Below are 24850 nucleotides of genomic sequence, written 5' to 3' on the forward strand. Positions count from 1 at the left end.
GCACTATGTAGTTTTGGAGAAAAACTTCAAAATCAGAATTTTAATATTCACAGTATAACTGAGGTACCAATACAAACTCAGACATTTTGAATCTTCAATAACTGAATAAACAAGCTGTTCTCAGAGGAAAATAAAGCCCTGGAACACTGTTTGAGGCTAGAAAGGTGGCAGGGTCCGCCACATATAAGCAAAGTAAAACAGTATGAATTTGTGTCGTCCTTTAAGGTCACTTTTGTTTATTCACTTTAGTGTGTGTAGTGTAGGCATAAAAATCTAGGCAATGGAGATCTTTTTCTTCTGCTTAGAAATGATTTCACTTTTTATTAATGTAATTATACAGCTGCAAAATTGATGAAATTTCACATAAAAAAAAACCCTGACATTCCTCATTGCATTGCATTGCATTTAAAGCTGTGTTGGTGCTTTAGTTAATGAGCAGAATCATTGCTGCCTGCTGGGACTGAAAGCTACATGATGTATATCTGTAATGTCGTTAGCTCCACTCAGGTCCAGCACTGTCATCACCAGGTAACCAGGGCAACGTCAGCGAGTTGTAGCATCCAGCTAATCATCTACGTTATGCTAGCCGAACCGCTATGCTAATGTTTTCTGCTGCCGTGACCTCTCAAGTTCCTCTGTATAGACTCCTGAAACCCAACACGCTTCACGTTAGAGTGGTTTTCACGATATCTGCGTTGGTCAACTTTTATTCCACACCGTCTGGTCTGATGCAGCACCGCGTGAGTTAGGATCGCATTTCAGTGACGTCGCCCTAATGTTATCCAATTAAATCGCTGGATGAAAACGACCGTAGATGACGCTACAGCAGTTTTTTCTTTTTTCTCCCACCCACTGCCCGTCCACCATTTTGGGAGTCAAAACAGCCAACAAATAGCAGCGCACACCTCCACGCTTCTCCGTAGCCTTACTATGGTTCACACATGTGTGGTGGCAGGCTGTAGGAACAGAAGGACACCGGGCACCACCTTATCTTTCTACCGTTTCCCCCGGGACCCCGACAGGAAGCAGCGCTGGATAGCTGCTGTGAATCGAGAGGGCTGGGTGCCGAACGACGGCAGTCGGCTGTGTAGTACTCACTTCATCTCAGGTACTGTGTGAGTGCAGAGCAGAGCAGGGCTGGAACAAGAAGTATCTCACGGTTTGTTGTGGGTCAGACTAATGTTGCTGGAACTTCACATTCATTAGAGGTTCAACACGCGTTTCCTTCGGTTTTGATATGGGTACATTATTAGTAGTAAATATGTAATTTAGTGGGCACAGCGGCGTAATTACAATGGGTGGTACATTCGATTCATCCACGAATGTTTTCGATTCATCTACGCATGTTTTCCTAACTATCAAGTTATGGTCATCATCAGTTCCAATTATTATTATTTTATTAGTCAGTAATTGACTCCGAAGTTATCCGAACCAAAGTGACGTCATAAACGTAGCCTAGCTTACGTTGACGACCAACGAAAAACCTCAAAGCGGTTACTTTAAGTGAGAAAACCAAATGTGCTTGCAGCTGTGAGTACTAAAGTAGAAAGATTAATTGATAATCGAGCTTGATGCAAAAGGTACTTGTATGTCATTCATCCAAATGTCCGTGACAGTGCCAGTTCTGCTTTCAGTTTATTCGGGCAGAAGACGTAGTGGAATCTGTGACTTCTTTTTGACAGATCGGGAATAATCCTAACCCTAGAAATCTGTTACTCTGGCCCTGATGCAGCATCCTCTCACACAACGTCCACAACACTATCTGATTGGTAACACATCGCAGTGAATAGCCTGTAAACGATGAGTAATCCGAATCTGCAAAGTAACTAGTAACTAAATGTATGAAACTGGAGAGGAAGATGAAACATCAAGCAGCAAAAAAAAAAAAGCGATTACCCAAGTCAAGTAACTGAAAGCTGTTCCATTTAGTTACTAGATGTATCAAATAGGGGAGAGGCAGTATAAAGCAGCAGTAAATGGAAATATTCAAGCAAAGCACCTGAAATGTGTGCTTGGGAACAGTCCCTTAGTACATTACAGTGAAGCTTATACCACCACTGATTGTTCATTATGACACAAAGAGTTTGATTTTTACTGCAAACGAATATTCATCCCAAATATTGGCAAACCCAACCGCTAACTATATATTATTTACACGTATACTACATTTCCTATCTGTAACACAAGAACAAACAACTTCCACACATCGTTGTCTTCACTTTGGATCAGGTTATAACTTGATGAAGGTCTGGGCACCCAAATGTTGTTGTTGTATTTTTCGATGAATGTATTATATCGATTAAATCGCCGTTAACCAATAACTACCTGCTTCTCCAGATAGCGATATGTTAACCAATGTTTTCACACTTTTATATTTAAAAAAAAAAAAAAAAAAAAATTTAATCAATCCTAGTTTATTTACCACAAAGGGTAAGAAAGATTAAGAAGTAATGAGCAAATATGGATGACTTAATATTCAGATAAGATGTACCTTTACTGATTTGAAATCCTGTTTGACGCAGCAGCACAAGGGAATAAACACAGTGTGCCAACAACAAGAGAAAGCAGCAGCGTGAGGTAGGAATCGACTACGAGAAGAATAAAAATCTACTCAATTAGATGAGGTGAGGTGAAACAGAATAGAAATACGATATACACCACACTGGAGGATCTTTGGTAAATTGCCATCGTGTTGTCTTCCTCGGAAGCTGTAAAACATCGACCACACCAGCAACACCATGTTCCGCTCCCTGGTGGACGCTGTGTGCCTCCACCTCTTACCACTGACTGTACTATGCTTGTTAAGTCAGTGAACGCAATTTGGCTTCATGTTATCGGCTCTATTTATCAACAGTAATGTCACTGATAACCACATACAGCCAAGAATATACATTTCCCAATATCGGGCAGATACTTTATCTGGCGCTATATATATCCTGCATCCCTGAATTTGTCTTGATTTAAAGTGAAGAGGGAGCTGTGCAGGAGCTTTTGTGCAGACGTTTTGCTCTGGCAGTCCGTAACATGGACAGTGGACAGTGTCTTCACAACAGAGTAACTGAGAATAAGAAGTTGTGTGAGGGTTACTGTAATGACATGGTCCTGTTGTGATTAGTTCTGTGTCACACTGCTGCCTGTTTCATCAGTATGCTGTTAACTTTTAAGATTGCGTTGCTGCAAGATCATGCTTGCGTATGGTAACTCAAACAAGGGGCTTTCATTTTCCATCAGAACAGGCCTTAAGTTGCCACACCCACAAGAACCCTCATTATACAGATCCTTATCCTAAAACTAGCTCCTAAAAGTCTGTTGCTATTTCAGCTGCTATCAGACTGCTCACTTTGCTCTTTTTGGGTGGGACAATGTACCAGCTTACACAGGGGAAAAAACATGGCTGCTTGCCCACATCAATTTGTCCTGAACTCCTACTGACTGGAGTAGACTAGGGGGAAGTGCCGTAAACAGACAAGTCAGTTGTCTTTGTTTTTCAGATTTTTATATCTCCCCCCCCCCCGTTTATTACATTATTTTCTTCTTCATGCAGGTAAACAGGTGAAGAATCCACGTTCGCCAGATTATGTTCCTTCTGTGTTCACGACAGCTCCCTTGTCCCCAGAGATGAAAGAGCCGGGTGCCTTGGAGGTCCTGGACAAGCAGGAGGCACGTGTGGAGGCGGCCAACGCCTTGTTGTTCCTGCAGGGCCAGGGTAGGTCTGTGGTGGGGGAGCGGGGCCAGGAAGAGCCTCCAGCGGAGAAGGAGCAGGAGGCCGTAGTGGAGGAAAGCACATCTTCTTCCCTCAGCACCGATGAAGATGATGACGAGGATGATGAATCTATGAGTGACTGCAAGAAGGGAAGGTTCGCTCAGACGTCTGATGCGCCTGTTAACTTTGACGACATCCTGAAAGCCCTGAAGAAGGAGAACCAGGCCCTCAGGGAGTCTGTGGAGAAAATGTCTCTCTCTGAGAGCTCTTTGAGGAACGATGCAGAGAAAGTAAAATTTTACACCGGTTTACCCAACTACTTTGTCCTGGAGACAGTCATGTGGCTGCTGGCACCTCACATGGACTCCATGAAAAACGTCAAGCTCTCCAAGTTCCAGCAGTTGCTGCTGACGCTGATGCGACTCCGTCTGGACCTCCGCAACCAAGACCTGGCCTACCGCTTTGGTGTGAAAGTCGGCACAGTAACCAGGACAGTGCACCAGATGGTGAGTATCATGTCTACCAATCTGGTGCCGACGGCTGTCTTCTGGCCCTCTAGAGCCGAGCTCCGGAAAAACCTGCCAGCAGCTCTGCGCACCTCCCACCCCGACTGCGCTGTCATCATCGACTGTTTCACTGTGCCCTTTGAGGAGCCGGTTTCCCGGGGCAACCAGCAGCAGCAGCATCGGGTGGCGGCAAGCTCACAGGGGGCAGGGACAAGTTGTAATGTGTTAAAGTATCTAATTGGTGTGGCTCCACAAGGTGTCGTCACCTTCGTTTCTAGGGGCGTGCTTGGAAACGTCAGTGACAAAAGCCTGGCTGAGGGCTGTGGCCTTCTGTGCAAGCTCCTCCCGGGCGATGTCGTGCTGGCAAGCCGGGACCTTGACATTGCCGATTCCGTGGCTGCTCGAGGAGCCTTGTTTAAAATCGCCGGCCGTTACCAAGGAGCGGCGTACGAGGGCTCAGAGGGTTCACCGCCGGCTGACTCTTCCCCTGAGACAGTGAGTGTGCAGAGGCATGTGGACAGGGTGCTCTCCATGGTGAAGCAGAGGTACGCCATGCTCACAGGCCCCGTCGAGAGCCCCTTCACCACGGCCTCCGAGCGCACGTCCAACGTCTCCACCTTTGATAAGATTGTACAAGTTGCCTGTGCCTTAAACAACCTGTGCATCTCTGCTGCTCCGCTAGAGTGACTCATAGACATGCCTAGTTCTCCTTAATGCTGTCAGGCACTTAAGTTCCCTTTACTGCTTTGGACCTTATTCCGTGTTCTCCCTGTGTCAACACTACATGGTTACTGTAGAAAATTGATTCATCCTAAATCCACTTCAATGTACACATCCAGTGTATGTGTTTGGCTGTTATCTAGGCCGGTGTTTACTCGGAGATAAGAGCACTTCTCTCAAATCCACAAACCGCATCGCTAAGATGTGATGTCATCAAGTTATGCAACTCAGCTGGCAAAGAATGGCAGGCCTGCAACGGATGTTATTTTCTTTAATGTGGGCTCTGAATGACAACCGTGTGATTACAGTGTACCTTTAGCCATTTGCAAATACTGAGGTATGTAAACTGTGCGGTTCAGACGACTTTCCCACTAATCCAATCCTGTACCATGCTGGAGTCTGCAGGGTTTTTTTTTTTAGAGCAGCTGACATTACTGATTACTCCCTAAACATGCTGTTTTGTTGCTTTCCTGCTTACAAATCAAGAACAATACAAAGTCATAAAAACAGGTTAAAATAAGAACAGCATGCATGCTAGAGCAGCACACAGATAAGAGTTTTTGCTGCCCGCTCACCGTGCAGGATAGAAACACATCATGGTTAATGAATGCTTTGAGGGATTACTGGATGTAAACTAACCCCCCCCTTTTTTTTTGGCACTTTTACATGTTTTTGCCTGCCAGCTAGATTTTATAACAATAGAATACAATCACTATGGGATGATTAGCTACCTGTTACCACCCACAGAACAACTTTACTAGCATATGGCCAGGGCCTGGTGTTAATTTATCTGCTGTGCTCGCTGACTTCGTAGAAATAACTCTTTTCCAGGAGTCTTTTCAACAACAGCTTCCTGGTTTACTGCAAGGAACACGAGAAAGAGGGAAGCGTCAATACGTCACTGAATCTCGCTTTGGGGCTCAGACTGGTGACAGCTGTGTTGATGTCAGTGGGAGATGCATGAAGAAACGCACTTCAGCCTAACATAACTACACTGTATGACTTCTGATGAAGAAATGCCTTCGGAAAATGGAAGAACACACTTCACACTTTACTTTACCTTTTACTCAAATTTCCTGTTCACAGTGTAATTCCAGTCTCATCAGCGGAAATCAGTCGGACCTGCCGTGTGATCATGGAGTGTCTCTGAAGTGTTGTGTTTCATTTTTTTGAGACATTGCTCCATCAGAAGTCATACGATGTAGATATGTTGCATTTTAGTGTGTTTCTCTACGCACCTCCCATAGACTTCAATACAACTGGCACCGCAGTCTGACCCCAAAGGAAGATTCAGTGGCATAATGAGCCCTTCCTTCCTTTTAGGTTCCTTGGTTTACTGCTGCTTGGTTGTGGAATGACAGGAAGCTTTACTGTTATTAATGACTTCACACAAAATAAACATCCCTTCCTGTAGAAACCTGTGTTAAAATGACAGAAATGGGCCAAAAAAACAATGACAAAAACTTCACCACCGGTCAGGATTAACTATAATACTGAACTGATCGAATGTCAGGCCAGGTGGATCCACTCAGCTGTTCCCATCTAGGCTGTGTAATTAACAATGATGTCAATATTTACCATGCCACACTAGTGTTTCAAGATGTCTGCAGGATACTTTTTAAAGTATTCCAGTTCAGTGTTTTGCCAATATGCCTTCTTATCTCATACATTCATAAGTTTAAGATTAGGGGCGGGTGAAAAAAATCTAATCAAGATCTACCGAAATCGTACTTACTTACTAGACTAGAAATAGCCTATGATTTCTCAACTGAAGCATGATATTGCATTAAAGATAGTTCCTTATTGGCACAAGCTCCTTACCTGCCTCGTTCGTAGCTTCAACATATATTGCATTGTTTACAATACGTCACCCGAGGAGGAGTCCATGTAGATATTCATCGAATCAGCACAGCCATCTAGTTGGCTACTTTACTCTGCTGTCATTTTCATGCAGCGAGGGCATGCTAATGTATGTGAAGTTTGGAAACAGAAGTTGGGGCATATTAAATCACAATCCCTCCCGTCCGCCTGAAAAGTAGATGTGGACACATAAGCCTAAATTTCAAAAGAGATTTCAAAAAGACATTCTGCTGTTTTCCATGTCTCCAGGTTCCGCTTCCATAAGTATGTTTTTATTATTCTCACACAGCAGGGAGCAGGACAGACTCATAATGTGTTCTCAAAGGAAAACTTCACAGTCAGGCGTTTGTGTGCTAAAATCAAGCCCCATTCTCCTCTACATGCTTCTGCAATTCTCTACAGTCACACCGAGTCAAAGTATCGTTACATGTGATTGAAAGAGATGTGTTATAAAAGCAGAGCTTTCCCAAAGGCCACCAGAGATTTCTTTCCCCACAAAGACACCGAAGTGTTGTTGACGAGGTTTAATTAACACTTTGTTCGGCTGAGCGTGTCCGCTTTAGCATTCAGAGAATGTACATTTACTTTGTGGCTGTGTAATTCTCGTTGCCTCTGTTCAGTTTGTTCTCTTCTAAATGACTTTAACTGTTTTGGACCATGAGTACATACCACAGAGATGTGTCTGTTAGAGTACAGGGCTGGAGGCTGTTTTAATGAAGCATTACCCAGCCACTTAAATGCATTTTTGATGTTTTTAATAGATTGCCAAATTTAGCTAAGATATGGGCTTACGTATAGTCATTTAAACTGAGGAATCTCTGTTGATCTGCAGCGTATCTTGAGAAAACATCTGATGATGATTGAAGAGCTATGTGCGTAAAACAAGACCCTGCTTACTGAAACAAGTCTTTTGTTGTCCTGCATTGCTGGTGCCTTAGTTTGTAAAGCTGGTACTGCTGTTGCAAATCAGCCTGTGTTTTCTACAAATATTTATTTTTACATCATACAGTACACTTTAGACCCTTTCTGGTTGGTTGGTTAGTAAGCTTAATGTGCAAAAATAGTCAGCACTCAAATGTAAAATCAAAGCATCTCTTATCATAATTGACTAAGTTTTGTGTGTGCAGTAGATGTTCCCATCAATTGTTGTTTGTATTAATCACCCATGTATCATTTTGTGCGCATAAATTCCAAATGATGTGATCAAGTAATGATATATGGATTATTAGTTTCTCTTGGGAGGGTTAAACATTTCGGCAGTGGTTTGTGCTTTTGGCTCAGGATCCAGAATCAATTGGGAAAGGTCTTTCACATGATGGGAATCTTGTTACAACAGAGACTAGACAGGCTCAGTTCTGGTAGCACATGTTGCTTCATAAGCTGCGTGAAGTTCAGATAGGTCTGCTACAGCAGCCCAAAGCGATGTGCCTTCTGTTCTCCGGCCGCTGGATGTTCCCCTCCAGGGAAGGCTGTGTGTCTTCCCTGACCAGTTATGATTTGTCATGTGCTCATATGCTCTTGGGTTCACTGCTCACTGAGAAAACAAAATCAGCCAATGAAGATATTTCCCTTCCGATTAAAATGTAGTCCCCAAAACTACATAGTGCACCTTTAAAGGGCAACTCCACCGATTTCCCACGTTAAAGCGTGATGACAGGTCTGTGGGAGTACTGCTGTATGTGGGGGGTGGGAAACATGGTATAAAGCTTTTTTGTGGCTGTAGAGGAAGCTGCATGTAATCTGATAAATTGCCTCCGGTGAAGTCACTCAGTGGCTAAGTTGCATTGTGGGTAATGTAGGTTCCAGGTTTTAAAAAGCAGTCCCCTGGTCTAACATTGCACTCCTCAAAGCCTGTTGGACTCATTATGGACGGTTTAAAAACACGATCAATTGATACAGCAGGAACAAAGATATACATTTTTATTCCACGCATTTGTCTTCCTTTAACAAAAAGGGGGGGGGGGGGGGGGGTCTTACAATATACACTATGTAACTTAGTCACTGAGTGACATCACTGGAGGAAATGTATCAGATTACATGCAGCCTCCCTTTGGAGCTACAAAGAGCTTTGTGCTACCTTTTTCACACAGGTGTAGTACTCCCTCAGACCTGTAAACACACTTTAATGTGAAAAATGTGTGGAATTACACTTTACAGGACTTCTTTCAAATGTTCTTAGTGCTGCTTCTGAGAGCATAAAAGGCAAAAGTATATGTATACTAGAGGATTGTAACCAGATGAGACCTGCCCAATACCAGTGTTGGGAAACCCTTTGTGAGATGAACGGTGGTTGAGTCTCTGTCATGGTCTAACAGAAATAACATGATGTTTCCTTTGTTTTTGTTTTTTTTTACAAGAGAGTTATTGATGTTGATGATCCTTCCAGAAAGCTGCAAATGATGGATGTAACCTTCTCATTTAATCCAGCTCTGAAGTAAACACGGAGCTTCTATGCTGAGGTGAACGCAACGTGTTAAGACAAACCAGTCAATGTCCATGTTCTGTGTGTTTTTTCTCTGTCTTTCTCGCACCTCACACTACACCTGTCTTGCCATGCTGTTTGCCTTTGTTGTTATGGGTGCATGTGCTTCCAAGATAGATGTGTAACCTCTAAGGGTTTCATTTCTTTCCTCTGTTTTCCCCATGATTGCCTCTGTGACTAAGAATTAAAGTTTGGGAAATGCAACAGCTTTTTGATTCTTTCTCAATACTAAGGTTTTGTTGTTGTTGTTGTTGTTGTTTTGTTTTTACATACTTACGTGGGTGTATATATGTATCTAGACGGGCCCTGTGGAACTTCTGTGTTGTACTGGAAGCCAGTCATTGCTCTATGTTTGCAAAGCCTTCACAAAGAAATCCACAGGCATTAAACAACTTCAATAAATCGTCTACTACAGGCTTGTATAGACAACCGAGGGACAAGGATGGTCTCATTTTTCATATCACCTTAAAATATTATGAACAAAGACACATTTAAAGCCCTACACATTGTTACATAGAGCCCCTTAAGTTTCACTGTGCATGTGCCCTGTCCCCAGTTGTATCCATGTGATAACAAATGATCAAGAACAGGCCGATATTTGCATTCACACTGATTTGTGGCCTTTGGCTCATTGGTTAAGTTTCCTTCCAAGGCCAGAGAGGAGTGACTGAGTAATGTACTGATATTTTCTGATGTATCAAGGAGAGAAACGCATTAGAGGAAGCCCCTCCTAGAATATGTGCGGTCAGAGTGGAGGAAATATGAAGACGTCTCACTCTGTTTCGTTTTTTAAAGTCGCTGTGTAGAGTTCGAGAATGTAAGCCGTTGGTGCCCACAGTGGTAGACGGCAATGGTTGTTGCTACCCCAGGATTTTAACAAGATTGCCTCGCGTAACTCGTGCCAATTCAAAAGATGCTGTGTAATCACATAAAAACGTTACTTGCAATGGCTGTAAATGTCCCGTAAATGTCATCGATCCGTTCCCGGTGCACTGACTGTGGGATCCTTGTGTTGTTTTATTTACCAGGATCTGTCTTTGGGTCGTCTGAGGTATAAAAAAAAAAAAAAAAGAGTGGAAGAATGATGACAAAACTTCATCCAAACACGTGAATTGAATTCAAGCGTTGTGATTCCAGAAAAATATGTCAATCGTTTTAAAGATGTCAGCATAGTGTTGGATATCAACAAAAAGAGCACAGAATAAAATGTACATTCTAATGTTAGCTTGCAAATAAATAGCCTAAGTGCACAGTTACAGTCGCACTTCTCTCTATCAAATCTAGATGAAACTAAACTTTACTGATCCCCATATCACATTTAATGGAACATGTCTGTTCGGTTAAATGGGCTGAACCCAATCAGCAGCTGTTTCTGACTACAACAGATCCATTGAGTGGGTCATTGTTTCAGTAGACGATCTTTGGCTCCGTGCTGACGTGCGTCGGTCCGTCACGTGACCTGTGGAATGTTAACAATGCAGCGAGTGTCCAACTTTGTGCTGCATTTCTGATCCTGCTGGAGTCTGGGGAGAAAATGGAGGCTCATTTCATCATATTTCCCCACTTCGTCCGTCTTCACTGAGCTCCTCAGCTCCGTCGACGCGTTCGGTAACCGAGAAAGGAACTTTAAAAGTTGTCGTTTGACGGGATTTACTCTCCAATCTGGGTTATTCTTGCTGCTTCTATCACATGGTAAGTTGAGACTCACTTTTTTGGGGAGGGGAGTGGTGCTGTAATTTATTTCCACGACTTGTTGCTGAGGAAAAAGTTCCGTCACGGGAGTGTTAAAGTGAGGGGTATGGAGAAGGGAATGTTCCTTTCCTCTCACTTTGAACCTCTTCGGGTCTAACAGGGGAACCTCAGTTCTCTCTGCAGAGGAATGTGGAGCTCCTCGCAGCCCCCAGCCCCAGCCTGGGTACACTTGTGAAGGCCACAGGACGTTAAAACACGGCTCTCTGAACGGTTTCATGTCCACGGCCCCCAGGCAGAGACTGTAAACTACACAGACACCATTTTGTAACGGTTTTAAAGCTGTGGCACAAATGTGGAGGGTCAACAGAACAGTCTGTTTTATACAGTATCCAGTGGTGGTGTGCTAGGGTTAGGGCTAGTTATGCTGGAAATGCAAAGTTTTTGCTTCAGACCCCAACTGAAGGACCTCTATCTCCATGTTGGGGACCACTGAGCTGTAGCAAATGGGACCTAAGAGCTCTCCAGCTGTACGTAGATTTGATGTATATCACAACACCCTGCACTCATTTTAATGTTTTAGTAGAGCAACACTTCATGCACAGCTCTGTAATAGACATGGTCAAAAACAAGCTGCAAACAGACATAAAGATCTCCAAACAAACCCTGGCTTGTTTTTTGGGGGGGATAAATAGGGCTAGAAGTACGAAAGTTCCCAGGATGTATGCAGATCATGTTTTTAAATGGGTTAATTCACTCTATCCAAGCTTAAAAGTCTGCATGGTTAGGCACTGATGTAAACATGTGTTTCTTTCAGGTGTGCTGCTGCTATGCTCTAACACAACTTCTCTCTCTCTCTGATTGACACACTCTTACTACATTTACTACAAGCTGATCTTGGTCTGATCAGTTCAGGTGTTCGACTTGTTAAGAATCAGCCTGGCAGCAGGGAGAAGGTGCCTTCAGAAAATCTTGATCAGTCCCAAGTTATGCAAATCATATCTTAACACAATTTAATGGAGACACTTAATGTTCCTGACATTGTGTTTCCTAATGTGAGAGGACACGCTTTTTAAACAATTAGGCCTTATGTTCTGGTTGTGCAACAGTATGCCGTCAGGTATGAGGCCACAGCTGGATTTCATTCTGTCACAGGCAGCACTGAGGCATCTGTCAGGAAAGAACCACAGGGGTGACTGTGGTGGGAAATCACCAGCCAGATGCTGGCAGATGTTGGCTGTGGTCATTTAAGCTGTGCTGTGTGTTTTATTGTACACCAGCAGGTAAACTAAACAAACCAAATATGTGGAGAGATGGCAAAGAAGTGTGGTGATATTGGGGATGAGACAGACGCTCGTGGATGTAATCTAAGGGTTGCACTAACGACTACTTTGTTTGTTGATTATTTTCTTGATTAACTGATTAGCTGTTTGGGCGATAATATGTCAGAAAATTGTCAAAAATGTTGACCTGTGTTTCTGAAAGCCAACGATGGCATCCTCAAATGTCTTGTTTTGTTGGTAACCTAAAGATATTCAGTTTACAGACCTAGAGGACGAAGAAATCAGAAAATATTCACATTTAAGGCGCTTTTATTTCTTTAAAAAGATACACAAGGGTACAAACGTTGAAGGTGGATTTACCTTCTTTTCTCTTAAGCTGGGTTCAGAATGAAATGTTTATAAAATTCTTCCTAATTTTAAATCTGTTCACACATGAGGAGAAATCCTAGTCTATACACTGGAGAGCTCTCTCTCTGTGTGTTGCTCATACTGACACATGCTCTTTCTCTCAACGGCAATGAGTTTTCTGCAACTTTTAATGTTGTCTCAAAGAATATGTGAGCTGCAGTCCATGCCACTAGCTTTTCCCTCATCTCAGTTGCCCGTTATATCTGTACGCTACACCAGCTTCACAGTTGCCCTTTAAGAAGCTAATTTCTTTCCCCCCTTGCCCATTATCTCCCGAATACAGCAGAGACGCTACATGAGATCTATCAAGCAGAGTAGATTTTATCAGGGCAAGACTGATAACTTCTGGCAGCAGCCAGGAAGGGTCAGATATGATCTGTGATTTGTGAATGTTATAGAACATTCTGTGTTGAATATTGGTTGACCAAGATCTTGGAACACATTTCCTCAGATTTCATCCCCAACATTTTGTCGGAATTGGGGAAAAAAGAGAGACAGTACAATTTTGGTTTGATGGGCTCAGAGATCTGTCCAAGAAGACACAACCCCAAACCTGCATCCCTTTTCCCTTTCACTTGAGTGAAGTCAGAGTTTTCTTGAAGTCAATGTCTAGTCATTTGAGGAACTGCAGGTTAAAATGATTTACATTCAGTTGGTTTATTGAAGGTTATTTAACTTGTTTCCCTGTTTCAAGGAGTTGTTAAAGGGACATTCATATGAAAACCCTGACTGCTTTGCGAAAATTGTTGAAACAAGTATAACGTCTTGACCCACTTGCACACGTTTTTAATTTACTAAGTAGAATTTGAGCACTTGCTGAAGATAGAGTACATTTCTTGGCATCAAGTGTGGATATTTTTGCTGAACGTTTCTGCCCATTTCAGTTGGAATGTGGTCCTGAGTCAGAGGTTAGGTCTAAGTAGAGATAAGGCTTCGGTACGAATTGATGAAGATTAGGGTTAAGTATGGAAGAATGCCATGTGTTTTGGGCTGTGTGTCTGAGTTGAGATTTGCAATTCCTTTTCGCATTTTAATTCTGGTGAAAAATAAATAAATAAAAAAAAGACCTGCCCCAACACCCCACTAAAGCCAGTTTCCAGACAGAGATGATCCATAATTCTTCTTTTTTTTGGTGGGGATTTATTTTGGTCAGCATAGTCTGTCTCATGATTCAACTGTGCGATGAGTTTACTTGTAGTTACTTGTGGAATGGAATGCTCATTGGTCAGACATGGTGCCTAAAGCATCACAGGAATGGAGGCAAGAGATCCCAGAGATGGGGCAACATTCATACAGCTTGGCACACTTGGCCCCGCCCCTACCCCACCACCCACCAATATAAAAAAACAAAAAAACAACAAAAAACATGTTTTTGTCTGTACAAAGTTTTATCTGTCCAAACAGTGAGGGCTGTGTCTTTCTTAGAAATGGCCCAAAGGGATAGAGTCTGCCAGGGAGGGGCTGGGTGCGGGTGTAGTTCAACAGCTTCTTATGTTTGGATCCTTTGGTGTGAATGCCATGATCCCTGTTCTGTTCTGTATCTCCTGGAAGGTAGCTCTGGGCAGTATAGTTGAGATCATTATCACACTATTGATAGGAAAGTATTTTTTAAAAATCTAAATACAGAATTTAACATCTTGGTAAGTGAATGCGAAAATCACATAAAACAGTATTTTTTTCCCCCACTGCACATTCCCATTTGAAAGCTTTCCATTAAAGATATTCTCAGTGGTCCTTAACACAGACACACAGAGGTTATGTCTTCACCTGTGTTGGTTGGTCTGGATGGAGGATGGGTTTCAGCTCATAATAGACCCCATTCAATTTCGGTGCTGATCCGGTAAAGGGACAGATCCAGGAATGTTTTCCTTGTTTCTTTGATATTGCATTATAGGGTGTTTTTTTGACATTTTCGTTAATTTTTCAGGGAATGATGAAGCATATTTAGTTGGCTGTTATCTATGAGTGAGAACAGTTTGATGCAGATCTGAGATCTAGTGAGTTCAACATGGTTCATCAGTTATGTGTGGTATTAAATTTAGAGTAATACAGGACTGTCAAGTTTGAGTGATTAAATTTAAAGGGGACTGTAGGAACTTTGTCGAGGTATGCGCTCTACTGAGTACCATTCTTCAGTTGGTCTATGTTATGACCCATGTCAGTTTGACATGGTGGATAGCACTAAATACCACAAAATCCATGAGCTTCAGCTGTCATTTGCTAAGATGGAAAATGCCTGTCAGAGGTTCAAACCAGAGGAGGAAAACACTCAAATGTTGGAATTATATAGTTTCTGAATTCATCCAAAATTGACCCCAGAAAAAACCCAAAAGATTTAAGCTGCAGAATATTTCCTTTGGTGTCTACACAGAGCATTATTTCCAGTCTTAAATTTAGCTTGCAGCCACCAACATTGAATGACTTTGGGTTCAGAAATTCGATGTCACTGTGATGCAAATCAATTGTCTGATGTCTACCTGTATGGGATTTTTTTTGTTCGCACCACTTTACGATGATTCGGTCTACAACAGGAAGATACTTAACTTTCTTCCAGTCATCAGGTAAACTACCCCCTTTAAATCAATGCAAAATGAATGTTAAACTGTTAGTTACTATAGCAATGATACGTTTCTGGAGAAAATTGTATCCAAATCACTGGACTAGATTCTTGATTGACCCATACATTGTGCCGCTGGTATAATTAAGATGAACCAGCTCTGTATTTCATGTCAGCTAATTCTTGCTGCTGAAGAAAACACAGCCATGGGTTAAAATGACTAAAAATACATTTTTGAAATGACTGACCACAGCTAGTCTTTGTCTGAAGTACACTGGAATGGTATAAGCATGAAACGTGTTCTAAAATTGAATATAGAAGATTTGGTGGAGGAAACGCCGTCAAGTCATTAGTTATGTTATGTGTCAAGATAATAGTTGCTCACATAATCAGCTACATTTCTTTTACTAATCTGCCTGCCAGTCAGACTCTTTGTAATACAACCAGATCAATTAACGGTTGATTCATGCTTTACAAAATGGTTGAATAGCAGTCGAGATCTTAAAAGCACAGCCATGTTGAAACCTGCCAAAAGGTTGATTCTGGCAATATTTTCATGAAGGTAACACATAGGGGTGGTGAAAAAAATCGATTATTGATTAATCGCGATTATAATATTGACGATTATGATTCGATTATTAAATTTCCAAAAAATCGATTTAAAAAAAAATAATAATAATTTTGAAATAGTAATACAAACTGGAGTCCTCCTCTTACTGGCTTCCGCTACATGGTCCACAGTCTGGAGCCAAGATATGTTATTCCATCCCAGAGCTTTTTCACACTTAAATCGATTCCAAATCTTTACAAGGAGACAAACCTTTCCGTGCAAGTGTCCCTCAACTCTGCTCACAGGGTAGCAATAACCTGCGATGCCTGGACATCCAGAGCTACAGTCTCATGTGTGACCGTTACAGCTCATTATGTCAGCAGTTAATGGAAGCTAATGTCCTACGTACTTCAGACGAAAGCTATGGATGATAGCCACACAAGCGCAAATATGTGTGTTTCTGAAAGCAATGGCAGACGAGTGGGGAATAGAGAAACACGCCCTGGTTCTCGTCACCAACAATGCTTCTAACATGAGTCCGGCTGCTGAGCTTGGCAACTTTCTTTTAACAGTGAAACACTACATTTAAAACAAATTAAAAAATGATAATTTTGATATTACAGTTACACTATACAATATTGAAGGTGCTGTGAGGTGTTACTCAAAAGAGAAGTAAAATAATTCAGCAGCTGACTGATGTTAAATGGAAGATCAATAATCGTTAATAATTGAAAATCGAATCGATAATCGATTTGTAATCGAATCGGGAAATTGGACCGATTAACCACCCCTAGTAACAAACCAGGTTGGTATCTGGAGCTCAGACATCACCTGCCAGCCAAACTGAAATTTTCTCTTTCTCTTCTTTGGCTGACAAAGATATCTGTTCGCTTGCGAGCTGCTCATAAACATAAGCATGCTAACATTGGGAGCACGTTAGCATGTGGCTCAAAGCATCTCTGTCCCTAAGTAAAGCCTCAGAGCCCCTAACGCTGCTGAAGATTCACAGTCTTGTTTTCATCTGTGTTTCTGTCACTGGGGAGTTTTATTGTCCATGGATGGTCGACATCTTTTCCATCCAGGCAGCATTAAATTGCTGTGGGATACACTGAATCGTCAGTTTTTAATAGTGTGAGTGATGATGGTAAAGATGCTGAATAGTGGCGATCAGCAGTTTTCACAGATATTTATATAAAGTGTAACTTGTGCCAGAGTTGGTCAGTGTTTGACGCAAATGTTGTGGTTATTATCCTTAATATAATTGCTCCCTGTCATATCTTCTACTGTGTTGATCGCAGCAAAAACCTTCCTAACGCCTCACATCTCATTCTGTCGCTCCAGATATAAGTGTTTGACACTGAACTGCGGCTCCTCAGGTGAGCCTCCTGACAGTAACATGTGCATTCACTCCAAACGTCATACCATCTGCCCCGGCAGAGTATTGCTGTTGTGGTAGAATTCGGAGTATGTTCCTGCAGATAAGACTGTCAGACGGTGTTAAATGTCTGATCACAGGGGAGCATCACAGGCAGAGAGGCTGAGGCAGGGAGGGCCGCTGACTTGTTTTGACCCCACGCTGGAGCCCTGCGCTCTCACATGGGTGTTTACCAATGACCACGTAGCAAAAGTATGCAGTGACGGGGGCTGATTCTCGCAACTGCAGCTATGCATTGATGGGGGGGGGGGTGGTTGTTTCATGACCCCCAGCATTCCTGAATTATACATTATGTATGCACCGGCACTAATACTGAATCTGACTCAGGTTAAACTGGTCTCAAACTGGTTTCATGTGATGTTTGTCTTATTTTGTAAACATTACTGAAAATCAAGAAAGTTTGTTTTGAATTTTTTGATATAGAAGTTAAGGGTATGCTATCAGGTTGATGGCAACTGAGCATGTCATCCACCTCTGATGTAACACCACAGAAAACCGGTATGAAACCCTAAAGTGGATCGATTTTTCAGCACATTTATTCTTCATAAAAGCCTGCTGTATCCCAGTAACCTTTAATACTTATTGGCATTAAGTGGAAAGTGAAAATCCACTCAACTATTCACTGTATATGATGCTTACATGAAATCTAAACAGTGTGACACATCTATTTTGGTATTTTGATCTATACCATACTGCAGTGCACTGATACCATGGCAATTCTTGCTTTGAATTGCCAACGTATTTAAAATTCCTCATCCTTTTACCTTCCATCACAGCAGAACGTCTGTGATTCTTTGAGATATCAACCTCTCATGGTGTCCCCTCTAATTCTGGATCATTTCCACCCACTTGTTTTTTTAATTGAAAGAACAACTCTCCTGTGCTTAAGATGTAAACTGCCCAGCTCTTGCTTTAATTTTAGAAAAGAAGAAAAACATGCCTACTATGCATGACCACAGTCTCCATGCTCTAACTCCATATCTTCCTCCACAGGCGAAGATTGGCAGCATCATGGTTTGGCTCCGTGATGCCCTCGTGACCAGCTGCATTTCCTGGAATAAGCTGGAACCTGAGCCTTGAAAGCCACACCATGGAATGCCTGTAGTACCACACATCACCTTCATCCAGCCCACCAGCATCGGCAGGAATCACAAACACAAAGAGAGTGAAAAATAAATAAGGGACACAGGGGAGGACTCCCACATCTGTGCCTCCAATCTGCTCCTGGAGAATCTTTGTCTATTTAGGTCAGCCAGCTTGAAAGGGATCTTTTGGAGGGTGTAGGGTGGGAGTGCCAGTTGTGTGCGTTTCCCTTTTAGAGTAGGTGCCTGCGCTGGGCACTGAGGCCATGAGGCCCAAGACTTTCCCAGCTGCCCCGTATGTGGGCAACACACGCCAGAGACTTCAGGAGATCAAGGAGGGTCTGAAGCAGCCGGCTAAGTTGGTGAGCCAGGCGCTTCATGGGGGCAGCTCCCGGACAGAGGGCGGCAGAGGGGCCGACTGCAAGGGTGGGAAAGACACAGCCAGTCGACAGCAACAGCTCCGACCACCACAGAAGTTCAACAACTACCAGAATGCCTTGCGGGAAATCCGCAAGTCTCTAATGCCATTTGCCAATGAGTCGGGTCCGTCCTCTGGGTCAGGACACCCTGCGGGCGCTGGGGAGGTCAACAGGCAGATGCTTCAAGAACTGGTCAATGCTGGCTGTGACCAGGTAAGCCACTGAGAGAGAGAGAGTGAGTGTGTGTGTATGTGTGTGTTTACATGTTTGTATCTTGACTGTTTCCTGTAGGAGTGTGTGGTCCTGTCCTGGGCCTGGAAACGTGTTTGGATATTTCACTTAGAGTATATTAACTTTATATAATTTGATACCTGTGCTGTTCTAATACCAGGTTATTTTAAAAGTCTTGAAAGTTTGGAAAATGCTTGATGTTAACCATAATGTTTTCAAGGTTAAGCAACCGTGTACACCAGAAATCTCTCCTGATTTTAAACCCTGTCGTCATATCTTTTATCCATAAAGCACAGTCTCAGTCGAATTTCCAGAAAATTTACAATGTAGTGAAATTTCGTACAATAGTAAAGGAAAAATTGAAAAATAGTTATTTTTTTAAATAAATCGTAATCTCCATTAAACGTCAATAAAACATACATGAATGAAAATGTGAATTGATGAGAATCTCCTCATCAAGACAAGCAACAAATGTCGACTCAGTTGAACACAAACAAAACTTCACTAAGTCACCTCTTTTTCTACATTTACATGTTTTGGTGTGAAAATTATTCATACTTGGCAAAAGTTTCGAAATTGTTCCAGTAGGTTAGACCAATGGAAAGGTCTCGATCTGAAATCTCATGAGAGGTGAGTTATTGTTGCAGGAAGAAAGAATTGGAGTTTAGCTGTGTGAGGAGAGAATTTGTTTCCAGTCATGGCTGTATTTTAAAATGATTTGACAATCTAGATGAGCCAACAACTGTAACAGCTCACCTTGCGTTGGTCTCTCTCTGGAGGAATCGTTTCCGTAATGTTGTCCGACACTTACAATCACAGCCTCAGCCTGTGAGAGGTGAAGGATTACATTGCAGCTATTGCAGCTGTGCCAGAGACACCAACATATGTAAGAGATAGGGCTCAGGTTTTAATTTCTTTTTAAGATTATCAGGAAGCAGTTGAGACTTCTTTCAGTGTTGATGGGTAAGTTTCATTTCATTTCCATACAAACAAAATTAGTGACATTTAGGAATCATGACTGTTTAGATAAAGTTGCTTTGTGGTTTATTCATTTCTGTTTGTCACATTCTTGTACTGCAGCATATTGTGCCAGTATATTTTACACTCCTGCTCTGTGAATATGTGAGACATTGACAAGAAGCAGAGAGACAGAGAGTATATTGTAGTGTGTATGAATAAGTTACTATTGTGTGTGTCTTGGCAAGTGTTGCCCTGTTGCTGTGAAAGCCACTTCACTCAGATGTCTGAAGCCGCTCAGCCTCCTTCAGTCAGGAATTTTTAATGAAAGCAGTCAGGAGTGCTGTACACTCATAGATGCAATACAATACAAGTCCTCCCTGCCAAGTGTACAGCGCTGCGTTTACGTAACATGCAACTGAGCATTGAAATGTCGAAACATCAGGTGGGTTTCCCAACAGGGCTGTTCGATGTTCACTCCTACTGTCCCGCTGGAGAAATGCAAGAGCGCCATCGAACGTTTCCAGAGTAGAATGTTTCCATGGGAAGTTAGGGCCTCCTGTCCACTCACCCATAAGTCTCAGAAATCATTGGGTGAAGGAGTCATGTGGATGCTGTTAATCAAGGGTCACTTCCCTTGAGCTGAAGGAGAGTTGACTTAAAAACCTGCAACATTACATCTCAAAAGTTTTATTTTATTCATCTCCTATATTTAAAACGTACATTTTGAAAGTTACGTCTGCAAGGAGTTAAATTTTTGCTGTTAAACACTGAAAGTGTATAAGTATGCATGACTACAATTCATTGCTCCTTTTACATAAGGGGAAATAAAATTGGTTATGTGCCACCTTGTCGTTGCATTGGGGCTGCAACTAAGGGCACTTATGATAATACAATACTTTACAATATTAATAATAATAATTTCAGTCAGACACTACCAAAAACAATGCAAGGAGGTTGCGTTGGTGTGGATTTGTTGCTACAGTGTAGGATTGGAAGACAAAATGTAAGCCAGAAAGTCCACTTAAAGCGTATTAAATGATGTGACACTTTAGAGGTCCATTCTGGTTCAGGATTCACTGAAGATGAATGAGAAAGTGTGTATTTTTTGGCTTATTGCCACTGTATGTACCTGCCTGCCTCACTCGGGTAATACACACAGATGCTCTCTCCATGGGCGTCCTCATTTTTCTTAGTCTTTCACTGAGGTTGATCAGAGCTCATCTGGAGGTTCAAAAGTTTTCTAGTCATTCCTCTAGAACCATTACTTAATTGATTAAATTCTCCCAGCAGGAAGTCGTTCATCTTGGCCTCAACCAAAACCCAGCATTCCATGTAGTGCTGATAACTAAATAATAAAAACTAAATACTAGCTTGCATCCTGCTCATGTAGGCAGCAGTAGCATTATTAAATGCAGAATTTAAGTAGACAACAACTGCTAGCATAGGCAGCCAGGTCATCGATGCTGGTAATTACTTTTCTATGTTAGATTAACCACTGGTCATCAAGGATGATGCCCTTGCTTTCTTATGTTTTCCAGAAATTCACTTTTTTTGGGGTGCCACAAATCGGACAACAACATGTCGCAACTAATAAGACTTAATGAGGAAACGATTGGCGGTGTCTCCATCATCATTTCAAAAAGTCTGTCTAAAAAGGTTCAAATTATTACAGAGCAGCATTGTTTCCAGGAGCTGGAGTAGTGTGGACACTAGCCATAAATGTATTGTCACCATACTGTAATTTTAAACTTCGATACACTACCTTGAAAAATAGATATGTTGGATATCCTGGGGGAAAATTGCGGCAACGTTAAGCGAGTAAAATTTCAGATTTTATCAAAAGATAAATGTTTTAAGGCTTGTGTACTGTGTATTAGGAACAACAGCATTTAAGTTATTTACTTCTGGAGCAGCAGGGAGGAGAGAGAGAAGAGCGATAAAACACAGCTGGCGCTGGAGTATCAATACTGCAGAATCGCTGATGAAATTGCTCTTGATATTCAGTATCTATTTATTGACATTTCAAAAGTTTGGACAGCAGCCCTTAGTGTATTCTCTTTTCACTCATTTTATTAACCATCTTGTCTTTGGGAAGTGTTAGTGTTCATGGTAGTGATGGACAATATATATCAGAACGATAAACTATCAGCCTGATTTTGGGAATTCTGTATTATCGGCTATATATCCGTATCTATGAAAGTGTGGCTGATTAAAAGCTGGTTGTGATCCACCAACAAACACAGAGAAGGAGAAGGTGAAAGAGGAAAATGCAGCACGCTGTCGTCATGTTCATGACATTAAACTGCTGCACCTGGGTAGAGTCATGCAGTGTAGACAAGAGAGACAAACCTGTTATTGCCTGTGTGGGTGGACAGTGGGTGAACTATGCTTCTTTATAACAAACAAAAAGGTGAAATTATTGGTTATCTTATCAATGTCAGCCTTGAGAATTAGGTTTCTATCAGTTATCCATATCGTGCTTCTCAGCATCCTGGAATAGACTCCTAGTAAAGTGAATGAGCCTAAAATGAAAATTGAGGAATATAATCTCAGCATTTCATCACAAAATGCAGCTGGTTCAGTTTAGATTTGGTACACCAGTGGTTAAAGGGCTCCAGGACAGGCCCTGTGATGGAGCTCGGCATGTGGGGAATGCTCAGCTCAAGCCAATGCACAGAACGATGAAGAAATCCTCCCTGCTCCAGTTAAGCTATGAGGCTGCCCCTGCAGGGAGAAGCTGTGGGGCTGAGCCAAATCGATTCCAACTTATCAGCCAAGACCTGCTGTTTATTGGGTGTTTGTTGACTGGAGGCCCTTTGCTCTGCGTCCTACATGCCTGGATTATCTGCATAACTTCACTGTGACAGTTGCTTCATACTTTTAGGCTTCATGTTTCTTTAAGGTCAGTTGTCACTTGGAGAAAAACAGGCTGTGGGACTGATTCAGTGATTCGTCCAGTAACATTTCAGCAGTCGCTGGAGGAGGAGTAAGAGGAGGGCTGGAATTTAGTTACACTCTTTGCAGATTTTAATATGCAAGAATGATTTTGAATATGATGTAGAAACTTGGCTGTAACAATCAATAGGGTGGCCTGAGAAAATGTACTACATTATAGAAAAGCACATTGTTCAGTTTGTCATTTACTAAGTGATTTCATTTTAGAAATTGAGTAATCAGCGTTGACAATCCAATAATCTCATAATCTATCAGTCATAGGAGCCATTCTTCTGCAGAATGAGTGCTGTTAAACATTTTGCTGTTAATACCTCTATACTTTTACTTAAGTAAGGTTTTTGAATGAAGAACTTTTACTTGTAATGTAGCACTTTTAGATTGTTGAACTGGTACTTTTACACTGATTGGGTGCCTGGGACAGCAGCAGTCTGGAGCTGTTGCTCTGCTCTATGGATGGTTAACAGTGTGTTGGCAGACAAATAGCAAACACCAAATAGACAACAGGAGGATCAATGTGCGGAGAGAAAAATAAATGAGTTGAAAGTATCCAAAGTGCTTTTACAAGCCCAGACAAGAAACATGGCTTGACTTCTGAGGACTCTGAAGATTATGTCATTTATTTTGAGAGGTGGTTGGAATTTTCCCAATAAACATTAAACATAAAAATCACATCTAACAGCAAAATTGAATACATTGAATTAATCTTAAAATGGAAAGATTTTTCTCTCGTCTTTCAATTTAATATATTTTACTCACCCTGAAGTCATTAAAGGTCACAGAAGTGCTGTAAATTATGGGGCATTTCATTTTCATAAATTGTTTTCATTGTCTGTAAAGCGGTGTCTCAACACCTATGCTGGGAAAAAAACAAAACAATGGCAGCCTTCAAGTATATGACCTAGCATATATCCGAGTATGTAAAGAAAATGGCTCTTGGAATGGTAGGAGAGGATCTGTTTGAGATAATAGAGGAAACTGTGAAAAACCTTTAGGCTACAATGGCAGCCATTTCCTCAGCTAGTTGATCTCCATTGCTGCCACCATTGTAAATGAACCAGAGCAGCACTGGCCCAGTCAATACAAACAGGAAGTGAACATTCAATGGCAGCAGGGTGGAACAGTTCCTTCTGCTGCAGTCGAGTCGCCACCCCACATGTCGCCTCTCCTTCCCCCTGTCTCTGCTCAATCAGACTCAACTTACAGTCTTTGTCCCTCTGTGCCTCTGTACATGTATGTTTGTTTCTCTATACTTACTAGGAATGCACATTTTAAGTAATTGTTTTTAAATAAAAACTTTACTTTAACGACGTTTTAGACACAACAACAACAAATCCCAGAACATGAGATTACAGAACAGTTTGTCTACATGAGGATATTCAGTATGAACAAAAGAGCAACATAATCAATATTGATGAGAGAATTTAACTTCACGTCCTTCTCGGTCTCTTGCAAACAAACTGTGACGCTTATTGAATTTAGATAGTCCGAATACAATACACACTTTATATACTGTATGTATGGCCCAAATGATGTAGTCCTTGTGTGGGTGGTGCAGAAAGTAAAAAAAAAAAATGTAAAAGGTAACTTAAGTATTTTAGGTTCATTTAAATTTCAGACATGCTTAAAATGCTTTTAAAAACTCATGAATTTTGTGTGAATATTTGAAGGCCGAAAGATTGAATTCTTTCCTCTGAAACCCTTAAACAACGAGCACTGACAAAGGCTGACTGATCACCTGCTTCGCAAAACCTGATGTTGTCTGACGAAAGTTGAACTTGCAAATACTACAGCAAATGGCTAACTGACTGCCCGCATGCACACACGGTGTATGGATGCATAAGAGGAAAAAGCAAGTCAGTAGTCATGGCATAGCAAACAACCTAGGCAGCCATTTTCCGTCCACAGTCTGTTTCCTCTTGCAATGGTGTGAGAATTTGAGAATACTGTATGTACGAATGATGAAATGAGTTGCCAACTATTTTGATTAAAGATTACACATTTAAGCAAAAA

The 24850-nt window shown here is 41.8% G+C and overlaps 2 protein-coding genes across 4 annotated transcripts in view; both read left to right on the forward strand.

Moving 5' to 3' along the window:
* The first annotated feature begins 534 nt into the window (after positions 1-534).
* LOC115587457 (uncharacterized) lies at positions 535-9475 on the forward strand. 3 transcript variants are annotated; one of them, XM_030427281.1, is made up of 2 exons: positions 535-1108; positions 3617-9475. In XM_030427281.1, the coding sequence occupies exons 1-2, from the start codon at positions 799-801 to the stop codon at positions 4894-4896; spliced, it is 1590 nt and encodes a 529-aa protein (XP_030283141.1). In that variant the 5' UTR covers positions 535-798; the 3' UTR covers positions 4897-9475. The 3 variants fall into 3 exon arrangements, with proteins under 3 accessions (XP_030283141.1, XP_030283140.1, XP_030283142.1); XM_030427280.1 differs by having other exon boundaries at positions 537-1108; positions 3545-9475; XM_030427282.1 differs by lacking the exon at positions 535-1108 and adding an exon at positions 2442-2624 and having other exon boundaries at positions 3545-9475.
* A 1270-nt stretch (positions 9476-10745) lies between these two features.
* Positions 10746-24850, forward strand: part of lats2 (large tumor suppressor kinase 2) — a 34550-nt gene continuing 20445 nt past the window's right edge. Inside the window, exons 1-2 of the mRNA XM_030428832.1 lie at positions 10746-10963; positions 18187-18907. Coding sequence (XP_030284692.1) covers positions 18542-18907 — 366 coding nt within the window. The 5' untranslated portion in view covers positions 10746-10963; positions 18187-18541. The remainder of the gene's footprint in view (positions 10964-18186; positions 18908-24850) is intronic.

The sequence above is a fragment of the Sparus aurata genome, chromosome 9 (assembly GCF_900880675.1).
Source record: "Sparus aurata chromosome 9, fSpaAur1.1, whole genome shotgun sequence".
Taxonomy (NCBI): domain Eukaryota; kingdom Metazoa; phylum Chordata; class Actinopteri; order Spariformes; family Sparidae; genus Sparus; species Sparus aurata.

Bases quoted from the DNA above. Each gene is read 5' to 3' on its own strand.
- LOC115587457 (XM_030427280.1), top strand. From the start codon at position 799: ATGAAAACGACCGTAGATGACGCTACAGCAGTTTTTTCTTTTTTCTCC. The intron at 1,109-3,544 runs GTACTGTGTGAG...TTCTTCATGCAG, and splicing joins TAGTACTCACTTCATCTCAG to GTAAACAGGTGAAGAATCCA.